We start from the raw sequence: 14,463 nt of genomic DNA, 5'->3' as shown, positions 1-14,463 counted from the left end.
CTTCTCCAAAACTACCTTCAACCTTAACATGACAGGGGAGTGGCAACATATCCGGGCAGCTAATGATTACTTAAAAGGTTCAATGTGGTCTGGATTAAGAATATGATCAACATCCATCGACAGGGTGTAAATGTCATGTAAAGTGGGTGATATGTGGAAATGCATCCAATTTAGAAACCCAAATAGAGACGGGGTACAGCCCAAAGTATTCCGTGTACATCTTTAACCTACTAATACAAAATGAAGGATGGGAAACAAATGACCAAACTTCGTGAAAGGAGACATACAATGGCTTTAAACAGCCTGACATTTTGAAGAAACTGGTCTAGCAATGATATATTATGTGTTGCCAAGTTGAATACAGGGAGCATGACGGGAAGAAGAAGTTTTGAGATATGTGGTCTATTCTAACAAATATAATCTAATGTTGAAAGAAAAATTTTACGCAAGCTGTATGAGAAGTTGTATAGTTTATGGTGGAACATGGGTAATGTAAGTGATATTAAATGGATTTGTGTGGTATTTTTAGGAGAGAGAAACAAGAAAGGAATAGCGAGTAAGGATTAAAATAGAAGCAATTAGAGTGATAATGAAAAGAAATAAGCGAAGGTGGCTTGGGCATGCTGAACGAAAGATAACAATAATTGGGTAAAGAGATGCATCTTGATGGAAGTATGGGGAACAAGTCTAGGAAGACCTAAGACGGCATAGATAAAAGTGATAATAGATGTTATGAGAAAAATGGATCTCACTAATAGCAATGCCCATGACCGTATAAATGGAGAAGGGGATTAGAAAGGAGGCTGGCTTCCATGAATAAACCTGGAAAACCGCCATTAAATGAAGAAGAAAAAGATTTGACTGTTATAAAAATATATACAAAAGATGAGAAGGGCTTAGAATATATTAAAAGTTTGTGACTTGTTAGCCTGCTATTAAAATATTAATGTGTGAATATAAATAAATGTAAAACATACTTTGTCACTCAAGAATAAAACAAATATGTAAAAATAAAAACTCGAATTGTAAATTCCGTAAAATGGGAAAGTTTGTCCATTATCTATAGACAAAAATATAGGAATTTGTCCAGCCCCGGGAAACGAGGTAGTTATACAGGATACGGTGTCGGTCTCTTCGTCAAGTTTCGCATCGACTACTTCGTTTCCCATCATACATTTAATTTGATTGGATTTGTCTCCTTCGTCCTGCATTTTATTATTATCCGATTGATCGGCTCTCTTACTGGTCTTCACTTTGGGTTTATTAAAACATGGGCCCGTTATTTTAATAACATTTCCGCCCAACATACTACCTTGAGCAGGTTGTAATACGAGAGTCCCTAAATGTGACATATATTTTTTCATTAAAAAATATGGAAAGTAAAAATGAGATCACATTATTTAGGTGGTCGCTTTCTCCTAGTTTTCTGGTCTAAATCAATATAAAATTAAATTTATAAAATTTAAAAGGATGTTTAATTTAACAAGAATGAATCAAATACTTTTTTACTTTTTTTACTACGAAAAACTCAAATCTAATATTTTAAAGATTTCTTTCAATAAGAATATTTTTCACGAAATATCCCCCCAAAATACTACCTTTCGTATTGCAACCGCCGTTAATGATTTTATTGTCGTCGACTTTGAATATCCAATTTCCAGGTGTTTTAACATTGCTTGATTTACTGATATCTAATATCTTCTCGGTCCTCGAACCTGGTAAAGCAAAATATTTTTTCCCATCACCGGCATTAAAACCCGCCTTTATTTATTATTGCAGTTTTATTATAATTTTATAAATATTTATGAATTATTTAAAAAATATTTTAATTAAGAGAAACCCTAATTAAATTAAAGATATTTTAAAAAATTTACAAACATAAAAAAAAATGTTTGACTTATACCATAGCAGGTCTTCCTCCCAAACCTAAAGAATTACCAGCACTCGCCGTTCCCGTAGTCCATAAAAGTTGAGGATAATTGAAAATTACGAATGAATGTCTGCCATTAGTTACTAGAGAAGCTTGAAATGTATTAGTCTTTAACAAAAAGTTTATAAATTAAAAAGAGGTAAACCATGCACTCCCTCTCCCCTCCCCTATCAAAATTTATTTATCCGCGATTTTAGCTAAACCGCTAAATTTTTAAAAACGATTGATTCGGGCAAATTTAAATTATACTAATTATATAAATATGCCACATGATATATTATTTAGGCAAGTATTTTTCAAATTTGATCTATCCATGGGAACCCGCACGAGAGTGAAAGATCGTGATTCAGAAATCCAATTTTAAAAATTTATAACCTAATTAAGCTAATATTAATTAAAACAAATGGTGGCTAATCATAAATAGCACAAATGATGGAGAATCACAAATGGCGGTGAATCACGAATGATGGTGCATAAATGCGACGAATCACAAATAGCGGCGAATTTGGAATGGACGAGAATAAAAAATAGTGGTGATTCACAAATGATCATAAAAGAAAGATGGTAGTGAATCAATCATAAACGACGATGAATCACAAATGGTTGTAAATATTAAAAGGTGAATTATAATTGATGAGTTTAAAACGTGACAAATCACTAATGGTAGTAAAAAAAATAATGCGAAAATTTTATTTTTAAATATTACGAACAAATGCAAAAAATATTTTATGTTAAATTTAAAATTAATTATAAATGATTTTTCCTATAAAAGATACGCGACTTAAATATAGAATTAAATTAAAATAACATAGCAAACATTACTTTAATACAATAGAAAAATATGATAAAAATAAAGAATAGTGCAAAAATACCATAATAACGTTGCTAAAAAATATAATATGAAAAAAAAATATAAGCAAAAGTAAAAGAATTTGTTTTCTATATTAAGCAAGGATATCCTGATAAACAATATTAGGGTTAAAAACAAATTATTATCTAAAGTTTTACCCTGATTAAGCGCGGTATTATCAAAATCTCGGTGTTTTATTGTGAGGAACATCGAGATATAAAAAAAGGGTCAGACAAATATAAACCAACATGGGTAAATATTTTACCTTGAATTTTATTTAGAATAATAACCAAAGCCTGTATTATACAAAATGACTAATTATCTTTATTAAATTCCTAATATATGAAATGATGCACAATAGTGAAATAATATCATAACAAGCTATAATTAAGTAAATGAATAATTAATTTTATTCCATCAAAAAAGAATCGGAAACTGCTGTAGTTAGATCGAATTATGTTAACTGCTATAATATGTAATTGCGTTTGCGTATCGCTAGGAAATAAATCAATCCTAGGTAAAAAAAAAACAAACTCCGTAACCTTTGTTAGAACCTGTGATAATCTCAGCATATATAAAATGTTCATACAATTTTTTGACAATTAGGCATGGTCAAATTGAAACTTTTTAGGGTTCAGATTTCGTATTATCATTACGATCAAACTTAATAAGGCATGGATGAAGAAGTTTGGGAATGCAAAATTCAGCACAAGTATAAAGTGGAAATGCCAAAAAAATATTATGAAATAAACACCCTTTTAAAAAGTAAAACTGTTGTGAATAATATGTTTATATTATTTAATTGACTCAATTATTTTGTTTAACGAAACATTATATTTGTTAAAGGCTATTAATTTTATTTTCCTTATTTTAATTTTATTATTCAAATACTTTTAATTAATTTACTTAAAAATACCAGAGAGATGTACTATTTGCGAGGCCAGAATTTTTTTCAAAATTCGGCCCGGTTTGGGCTTTTTTGAAAAATATTTTCAGGCTCGGCTAGGCTTTTATTTTTTAAAAAATTTTCAGGCCTGGCCTGGATTTTTTAAAAATATATTATATTTATTTTTGATTTTTATAACTAATAATGGCGCTTTCAAATATTTTTTTAAAAAAAATTTAGGCTACAGCCCGGGTATTTTTTAAAAAAAATTTTCAAGCCTGCCCGGATATATTTTGGGCTGGGCTTCGGGCCAAGTCTTCAAGTCTCTGATTATATATCTTTATTTTAAATTAATTTTTAGTTCATCACTAGAAAAAAGTGGAGAACTATAGGGTAACCGCTTTGCGCTTCCACCAATTGAAATTTGGAGGAATTGAAATAAGAATTGAGCAATCAATGGATAATTTATTTCAAACATATTTAAAAATAATCATCATAAATATAAATCTCTACATAATATAGTATTTATTAAATTTAAATTAACTTCTTGAAGATTATACAAAATCCAATACTATAAAATAAAAAAATTCCTCAAAATAGTGCCTACCTAACCTCTGCTGGTAAGGGGTTAGCTACCCATGGCACCATGTCTAGTCAGTCTGCAGCAGATCCTATCTAAAAAAAAATATATAAAATAAAAATGCTGGCTTCCTTCGTAAAATGTAATGTACCTACCAAATATTAAATATATATTACTTTATTATTTTATAATATTTTGTTTACCATTTAATTAAATATGCATTATGATATTTTTATTTTATCATATTTACCACCTAGGCAGAGGCTCGAGCCCCCTAAAAAATTTGAATAGTCCCCTAAAAAAAAAATCTTTTTAATGGCTCATTAACATTCCTTTGAACTAAAAATAAATTATAATTGCCCTGAACGATTTCTTTTATAATTTTATTAAGTATATAGATTTAAATTTATTATTTAAAAATTAATAAACCATCTAAATTTTTATTAAATGAATACTATTTTAATTATTAGATTAGATTAATACATATAAATTATATTTTTCACTATGTCAGCTTGCAATCTAACTCTGTATTAAAAATAGAATATCAATATCACTCACTAAATATTAATTTTGCAATAACAGTTGAAGCTAAATTGACTTTTAATTATTATATAACCGTAATTAAATTTATATATTATTAAATGAAAATTAACAAATTTAATATTGTAATTAGCTAAGTTCAAAATCACTAATCTATATTATTCATTTTTAAATTTAATTACATCTTCCTATAAATATTTTTAAGGTCCAAATTAATGTTGTTAAACGGCTCATTTTGAGCCGATTTTTTAAAACGGCTAACTCAATATTGTAGCCAGAATAATATTACCTAAGCCTCGAGATTTCAATGATATATGTTTAAACCTTTGTTCCTTCTATGCGCAAAAGGCTTCAATATATTTGCATAATTTTTTCTAATTATTTATAGTGTTTTTATTTTATCAATTATCTAACAGAATAATTGTGATATGAGGTAACATCGTGGGTGTCATGGCTATGACTGCAAATTAACCAGCATCTATTATTTGTGAGCTATGTAATTTAAGATTATTACTATCGCTGTTGAGAGCATATTTTAGATAAGCAATAATGTCAACTGTGTAGGCGTACTAAAACTGTTGAAAGCATACTTTAGATAAGCAATAATGGTCAACTGTGTAGTCGTTTATAAATCATTAAAAATGGAAGATAATCTTTTAGAAATATAATATCTAGCAATAATTTTCTCGATTACTTAACTAGCTTCCATCATGTTATCTAAAAGGAAGCTCTAACCATCATATAGTTTTATGATTTGGATTGGTCGTTTATATTCTCTTCTTCAAGAATTGTAAATTTGGTTAAGCCTATAAATTTTTCCTTATTGGTCCATTCTATAAAACATTTTGTAAAATGGTAACAGATATGTTTCATGGCCTTTTGTCAATGTAAGTTGCTAAGAATTATATTGCCTTATGTGGCTTTTAAAAACCAATATCATTTGTTTCATATGTATCAATTAATTTACCTTTTTTTATTACTTGTAATTCTTTAGACGCTAAAATTTTTTATATCAGTGAAAATATTTCATACTGTAATAAATAGAATTTGTATTTTAAATACTATATTTAGAAATATTTTGTACTGCTTTAATTATTTATATACTAGTTTATTTTGTATGCATAATATGATAAATGACAAATTATGAAATTCAGAATAATTGTTCCAAGTTAGTAAATCTTAAAAATGCATTATATATTAATGGCTGTAGGTCCGCAAATTAGGGGGGTATGGGGCTTCGCCTCCCCCCCCCCAAAATGTTTTTTAGTTGAGCCCCCTGAGATTGTAAAAACTAGCGACGCCCCTGTTAACTTACCTACAAACTTTTATGATATTCTTATTATTATACTTTATTTAGTTAATTTATTTATTTTATTTATCAAGTTAATTAATATTTAAGTTAATAATATGATCATAGGTATAGTTTTCTTAACCTTCATAGGTTATCGTAAAAAATATATATGTAAATAAACAAAAATAAAAAATATAAAGGTAGACAGGTTTTAACCTTTAAAGGCTATCGTAAAAAATAAAAATTTTTTGAAAAAAAGAACTTAAAATTTTAGAAAAGATACTATGAATTTAAGGAAAGAAAAACTCGCTTGTACAAAAATACATAAAATAAAAACACATAAATTAAGTATACATATGAAACGAAAAATATAAAGCAATCATAACATAAAATTTTTATAATGTCTAAAGTAAAAGATGATTGTGGGGCGATTAAAATTTGTCAGTTAAGTAAGGAATGCAATTTAACAGAGGATAGAACTTTAAAGAAAATCAAAATATGTACCATGACATTAAATTTAAAATTAAAGATTTAGACAAAATAGATGAGATAATAAAAATAAGTGAGTTATAAACGATCGACTCAAATATTATTTCTCAAAAGGCTATTGACTAGATACGTTAGGCTTGTAATGAACCAAAATCTAAAGAAACCAATAAGATGTCAGACGAGAAACAGATTAGCAAATACGAATAGAAAATTGGTACAATATGATAATAAATATGTTCAACAATGAACTTCATGACCACATTTTGACAGTCAAAGATATTACAGCCAAAACAACTACTATATACCTCGTCATTAGAATTATAATAGATACAATAATCAAAACATATTCGATACTTACTACAGATCTTATACCAACAATTTAGAAATTACCCAAGACAAGAAAATAATAATCACAGATTCAATCAATACAGCGACAACAGAAAATTTAACAACAATTACAGACAATACAATGAGGTGTTTAACGATGGAAAAGATGTAAGAAATTATGATAAATAATCATAGGTTCAATAATAATATGCAAAATATACATATTACAATAATAATGATTCACAGCAAAGTCAAAATAATAGAGACTACAGATAAAATACAGATCCCATATGATAACAGATCACATACTAACTACAACAGAAATAACTTGAATACTAGAAATCAAAAAGAATACGGCCATTAAACACAGTTAATATCGAAAAAGTTGATGTTTGCAAACGATCATTGTCAATAGCAATAAGAGTCCGTTACTTGGCAGAATTTGGTTAAATGTCTTCAAGAATATTTTTAAAAAAATGTTAAATATAGATGATTATTATAATGATAAACTTACTAAACTTGTACGAAATTGCGAATTGAAAATGACTAATAAACCTATCAACAAACCCAACATTAAACTTCGTTTAAGGCAAGATACCATACCAATAATAATACCGCCAAGAAGATACCATACTCTTGAATAGACATTGGTAAAGAACTAAACAGGTAGAATCAGGACAAAATAATTGAGCCCGTAAAAAACCTACGTTGGGCGAGTCCGTTAACTCCAGTGTATAAGAATGATGGGAGTCGCAGGTGGTGTGTCGACTTTAAAGATAGTTAATCCTGCACTGGATTATTTTAAATAACCGATACCAAGAATAAACGTTTTAACAGCAAAACTATCAAAAGGAAATAAATTCGAATCGACTTCAAAAGCGCATTTCTGAAAATTCCCATAGACAAAAACTCTAGAGACATTCTGACCATATTTACACATAAAGGTTACTTCAGATTCACCTGGTTGCCCTTTGGTCTTAAATCTGCTTCTGCAATATTTTAACAGATCATAGATCAAATATTTGGAGATATGATGGATATGAAATTTTATATTGACAATCTTTTAATAACGGGTGAGAGTGATGAAATAATATAGAAAACATAAATAAAGTTTTTGAAAGAATATTGAAATATGGTCTCACACCCAATTTTGTAAAAATCGTATTCACGCAAACTAACATCAGATATTTAGGACATCTTTTGAGATATTTAAAGCTATAATCAATATAGAGCTAAAATCTTATGATGAACTTTCTTCATTTTTAGGAATGGCAAGTTGCTACAAATTTTGAATAATTTTTCAGACCTAGCAGACCCACTATATAAAAATAGCCAAATGGAAGCTGAACATACTAAAAGTTTCAATGAGATAAAGACATTAATTAGTGAACCTCCTACGTTAAATTATCCTAATCCAAAAATTTACCTATAGGAATATCTGCTGACGCATACAATCGATGACTTGAAACAGTACTTTTTCACATAGAAGGCGACGAAAAGGGAAAATTTATAGTCTTTGCATCAAGAACGTTATTGAAAGCAGAGATAAACTATATTGAGAGAGAGGCTCTAGCCAAAATATTTGCCATCAAGAGATTTCAAGAATATCTTATAGGGACAAAATTTACAATCATCACTGACCATAAACCCTTGATTTATATCTTTGCTAAAGGTTAGAAAGAAAATACCTGAATGTCAATGCGATTACAATGGAACATAGCAATGGGAGCTTATGATTTTAAAAAATACATAGAGCCGGAAAATACAACACAGTTCCTGACTGTTTATCAAGATTACGACTCATTGTAAATGATGAAACTATCGATAATATAGTTATTGACACTATAAAAAAATGATTTATGGAACATTCTGATAAATTTTAATAAAGTATTAGATAAACACATAAAGGTGATGGTGTAAAAATAAATCATACGAAAGCATGGAAAACGAATTAAGTATCATAAACAATTGCTTATCCTGTAGACATAAGAAAAACAATGCTGCATGAATTGCATATGGGATATTTGGTTGCTGGAAAAACCCAAGCATAGCTAAGGATTATATATATTGGCCAAACATGAGCACAGACATTGAACTCGACGTAAGAAATTGTGAATCATGCAACATCTGGGTAGTAAATTCAATTCAACATCCATGGGCAATAGCTGCGAAACCTTTCGAAAGGATACACATGGATTATACGGAACCTTTTTTCAAAAATTTTGGTTAATAATAGATGCATATAGAAAATTTCCATTAATAACCCCAGTCAAATCAATCACAACTGAAATCGCTTTGAACTATGAAAACAACTAGTATCTTTGGAATACCTGAAGAAATCGTGAAGGATAACGGCACAAACTTCACGAGCCAGTCGTTTGAGAAATTTTGAATGACCATGCAAAAACATACCCTAACTGCAGCTTACCGTCAGCAGTCCAACAGACAGGTAGAAAAAATGGTAGGAACAGCATGAAAAAAAATATAGAGAGAAAGAATACAGATTAAGACATAACACTTGAAAGATTTTTATTTAATTATCGTAATACTCGGAACAGCACAACAGGCAAACTATTATTCTCACTTAACACAAGAATAAAATGGGACTTACTGAAACCAGTGGTCGACAAAGAAAAAAATAACGACAAAGATAAAATCACCTAGTAGACATTTTGCGAAAACAAATGGGATAGATGTGCTGTTGTTGAAAAAGAAAGTGAATTATTGTACAGAATCGACAATAGATGCAAGATAACTAGAAGACACATCTACCAAATAAAAAAGATAACATGCGAGACAGGAGGTTAAAACGACGAACCGATATGGATTTTTGAAGGGGGAGAGACGTAGTGAGGAATGAAAGGCCGATAAGAATAAAACTTTTACCAAGTTATTTTAAAGATTATGTGATGAACGCGATGGAATATACAAATTATTTTAAAAAACAGTCATAATATGCGATTCAATAAATATTTTTAAAAAAATTAACTAAAACGCGATATATAAAAGAAATATATAAAAATGCAAATAAATTCGCATTAAAAATGATAAATTCAATTCTTATTCTATTATTATGAACTATTCGATTTTATTCTTATTATTCTACCCAACATAAAATAAATGATAAAGAATAACGAGTGATAATAATCAAGCTAAGAAGATGATGATCAAGATAATGATATGATAATCAAGCTAATGAGACGATGATTATCAAGCTAATGAGACGATGATTATCAAGCTAATGATATGACGATTAGGATAACATGCATGAACGAGCATGAGCAGTTAAGTATCGACGTGGAGAATAACATAAAGAAAGAGGTGTTGCAAATAATATGTTTATATTATTTAATTGATTCAATTAATTTGTTTAAGGAAAACATTATTTTTGTTAAAGGCTATTACTTTTATTTTCCTTATTTTAATTTTATTACAAATACATTTAATTACTTTACTTTAAAAATACTATATATATAGTAGAATTTATATTATTATAATGATTATTTTTTGAAAGTTATTTGAAATAAATTATCCATTAATAGCTCAATTCTTATTTCAATCATTCCAAATTTCAAAAAAAACTATTTAACAATTAAATTGCAAATCTTATATAGCTGATAAAGCAAGTATATGCTTTAAAATAAAAACAAACTATTTTTATTTTTCAAATTTGCTAGAGATAGAATTCAAGCTTCGATAAGATTTAATCGATTCTGGAATCAAATTAATGATTTCACCATTAAAGTAAAGAGCAAAATTTTGTATTCAAGATTAAGATGTAATAGGATATCAATTAGTATTATATGTATATATATATAAGTACCAGAAATAAGAAGATTGGTGATATTATATATAACCATGCAACGGAATATTAAAAACCTATAAATCCATGGAGGCAAAAGCAGGGAAAAAATATAAGATTTAATATTCTTCATAAAATAGATATAATGAGGATCAGGCGGATTTGATAATAAAGTTTTTTAAAAAAGAGTTATTTTTCTAGTAATTTAACTTCGCTTTATGGCAGCAATTATTAAATTTGGAGAGTTATAAAAAATAAATTTTATATTAAAGGTATGCCCGTGCTAAAGGAAGATTAGGCGATGCTGTCAAAACCAGGGTTGGAAAGTGGCTCAATTGACCGGTCAAATACGTCAAATACTCTAAAATACCTAAAGAAAGAAAAAAAATATACAAAGAAAAATAATATAAATACATGTGATCACAATTGCTGCTTATTTATTGGGCCCCCTATATCAAGAGGAGCATCTAAGTAGTAGTGAATTTAATGAGGTGTGATACAATACAAGAATTAGGCGTTCACGATGGTGATGTTCAAAATATTTCAAGTAATATCATAAATATCAAAAGTAAAAGCGGCATGTTTAATAGCAAATTATGCAGAAAGTAGTAAATTCCATAAGAAACAATCAAATCTATGGAATGGGCTTTGGTCACCATTCCCTTTAATAGAAGTGACATTTTACTAGCAATTCCTATTTCTATAACTTCAGAAAGAAATTGGTCGATTTGGGTTAATATTCTTACTAAAACAGAAATCGATTGAAGATCTGGACAACAGGAAAATTGATTAAAAAATTTTAAAGAAAATGATAGTAATGAATATGAATAAGAACAAGGCTTGCCACGGAGGAACATTAGTTATTGAATGACAATGAATTTAAAAAATATAAAATTAATATTATAGATTCATTTTATATTTAAAAAAAGGGTAATATTGTCTTAAAAACATTTATTTGACAGAATCGTATTTGATAGGTTATACACAACCCTGGCCGAATAAGACTATTTTAAAAGCGGTAAAAATTTGTTTCTCATGCATTTAAAAGATTTTTGATTTAAAATATTCTTCTATTACAAAATATTATTAGTAAACAAAGTGTTCAAATTAAATAATTTCATGAATAAAAGTTATTTTTAAAAATAAAACATACAGTGTTGTGATGATTTAATGAAACATGTTGACGATTAAATTAAAACCAATCCATATAAAATTATTTTCTTTGCAAAAATAATTAAAATACAGACAAAGCATTATTGAAAAGTCTTTTATACTCCTTTTGTTATTTTAATTATTTTTGAGCCATTCAAAATGGTAGAACGCAATTCGTTCTTTTATTTGTGATTTTTTATATTAAGAAAAATAAAAATCATTTCTTAATTCTGACAGTGAAATTATAAGACATTCAACAACAGCTAATGCTGTTGTTAGATTCAAATCTAATTTCTCAAAAAATTAAAAATGTTTTAAAACATTGGCAATAATTTTTGAAATTATACACAAATAATTGCATCAAAATGTAAAATAATGCATAAAATTCCCTTTGCTTTAGTCACATCCCTGTGGTCTATATTTTCTTTTACAAAATGATTGCAGGAAAAATCAACTTTACAACTGCTATCGTTTTAATATAAGACCCCACCGTGTAGAAGTCAAGGCATCAATATTTTTACATTTTAACTACAATTATATTTGCAAATCAATATATTTATTAGGATGGGTAATAGAACTTAAAAAGGAAGCATGAATCTCTTTTAAAATTAATTAGAAAACTTTGTTGATTTGAGTTACTGATTTGTAGGCAGAGATAAAGAGAAAATTGAGCTTGTGTGCATAGCAATGCACATTAGCTATTTTGTGAATATTGTGGTATCTTTGACTTCTGAAAGATGCCCTTTGATGACACTTACCCATCATAAGCATAGCAACATAAATAGCATTTATAGAATTGTTATTTAGAGTGTTTATGTTTTCATCAATGCCTTTGCATCCAGATTATCAACAAGATTATTTTGGTGTTTTTTTAAGTGTCGAGCACATTTACAAATTTTTCATATAAGTTTACATCGTAATGTCATGACTGCAAGATAATTTGCTTCCAATATTTGTGAATCTATGTATTTTAAAATTATTTTCCCTGCTCTGAGAGAATTTGATTGTTGTTTCCATTATTTAAATTTCTTACATTCTCGATCATTCTATTTTTCTTTCATTACCTAAATCTAAATAAGTATAATTTAAAAAAACTTAATACATTTTAAATGTACTTTGTTAATCAGAATTTTGTGGTTCATTATTATTAAGTGGTTGAAGTTAAAATTTTTTACCCTTGATTCATTTAATATTTTGGAAGAGGCAAATTTTACAAAATGTAATACTCGGCTCACTCACAAATCACAGTATTAAATTTGATTTTCATTTTATTTTTGATTAATAAATGATTTTATTTGTTTAAATTTGATTAGATTAGGATTGATAATATAAAATTTCTAAAAAATATTAAATCAATAATATTTATAAAAAAATATTAAATAAAAAGAATTCAGAAGGCCCAACACCTATGCATCCCTTACTTTTAGTGATGCTACAATTAATAGATAATTTTAACTTGATAATAATATAAACCAATACTAGGGCTGGCTGATCCTTTTATTGGCGCCGATCCCATACCGATATTTAATATCTCACTATATAAGGTTCAGCCCATAAAAAATTTAACCGATACAGATTTTATGCATATTTTTATTCATTTTTACTAATTTCCATTTTTCATAATAAATCTTTTCCATAACATAAAATAAATGTTTAATGTTTTTTAGCCCAAATTTTTTGTGTATTTTTATTTGTCTATTGATTATTTTGTTTTACTATTTATTAAGAAAGAACTTGGTAAATAAAAATTCGTAAGATTATGGTTTGTGATCCATAATTACCATTGGTTATCTTTTATTTATTTATCTGTCATATGCTTGGTTGAATTTTATATATTTAATTAATTTTTAAATGGTTTTTTTGTTGAATGATATTTTTATTATCGAAAACCATTGTTTGTTAATTTTTACGGTAACTCACTGAAAAATTTTTAATATTATTTTTTTATTTATTTTTTATAAATATTTTTAAAAAAATTTTTTATTTAAAAATAATAAATATACGATCGTCTGGATATTGGTGGAAATTTTTTGATGTAATAATAATTCAAAGTTTCATTTCTCAAAAATTTTAAGAATTGCATACTTTTTTCATTCAATTGGCGTTTTTAGATTTAGATGCAATAAGAATTTTTTTAATATTTTTTTAATTCCCCAGAACTGTAAGAACTTCCTCTCATTTACATATATATGTGAATATTCTTATTATCGTAATATTAAAAAAATGTCAAATAAATAATTCATTAAAGAAAAAATTTGTGTAAAAATTAATAACCAATGGATTTCGATAATAAACAAAAAAAAATTAAAAATAAATAGAATTCAACCAATTGACAATAAATAAATAAAAAATACCATAATCTTACCTAAAAATTATGCGAATTTAAATTTGAACAAAGATATCAATTATCTCCAATCGATCCTCTTGATTATTGGAGGGTAAGGTTCCCAACCTGTGAAAACCTAACACCTAAGTATTTGGCATCTCTTGCAACAAGTGTTCCATCAGAATTAGTCTCCAACACAACTGGTGATATAGATAATATTGTTAAACGAATCGATTTGAGCCGATTTTAAATCTGCTAACTCAATATTTTAAATAGAAAAATTAGATTCC

At 27.5% G+C, this 14,463-nt stretch overlaps 1 protein-coding gene across 1 annotated transcript in view; it reads right to left on the bottom strand.

The window, feature by feature from the left end:
- Positions 1–14,463, bottom strand: part of LOC135927915 (uncharacterized protein K03H1.5-like) — an 89,414-nt gene that overhangs the window by 50,879 nt on the left and 24,072 nt on the right. Inside the window, exons 3-5 of the mRNA XM_065464182.1 lie at positions 1,904–2,038; positions 1,599–1,761; positions 1,019–1,339 (exon numbers count right to left, since the gene is read on the bottom strand). Of these exons, the coding sequence (XP_065320254.1) occupies positions 1,019–1,339; positions 1,599–1,761; positions 1,904–2,038 (619 nt within the window). The remainder of the gene's footprint in view (positions 1–1,018; positions 1,340–1,598; positions 1,762–1,903; positions 2,039–14,463) is intronic.

The sequence above is a fragment of the Gordionus sp. m RMFG-2023 genome, chromosome 1 (genome assembly GCF_954871325.1).
Source record: "Gordionus sp. m RMFG-2023 chromosome 1, tfGorSpeb1-WG-v2, whole genome shotgun sequence".
Classification (NCBI taxonomy): Eukaryota; Metazoa; Nematomorpha; class Gordioida; order Chordodea; family Parachordodidae; genus Gordionus; species Gordionus sp. m RMFG-2023.
The sequence above is the reverse complement of the archived record's forward strand: the minus strand, read 5'-3'. Positions and strand labels throughout refer to the sequence as shown.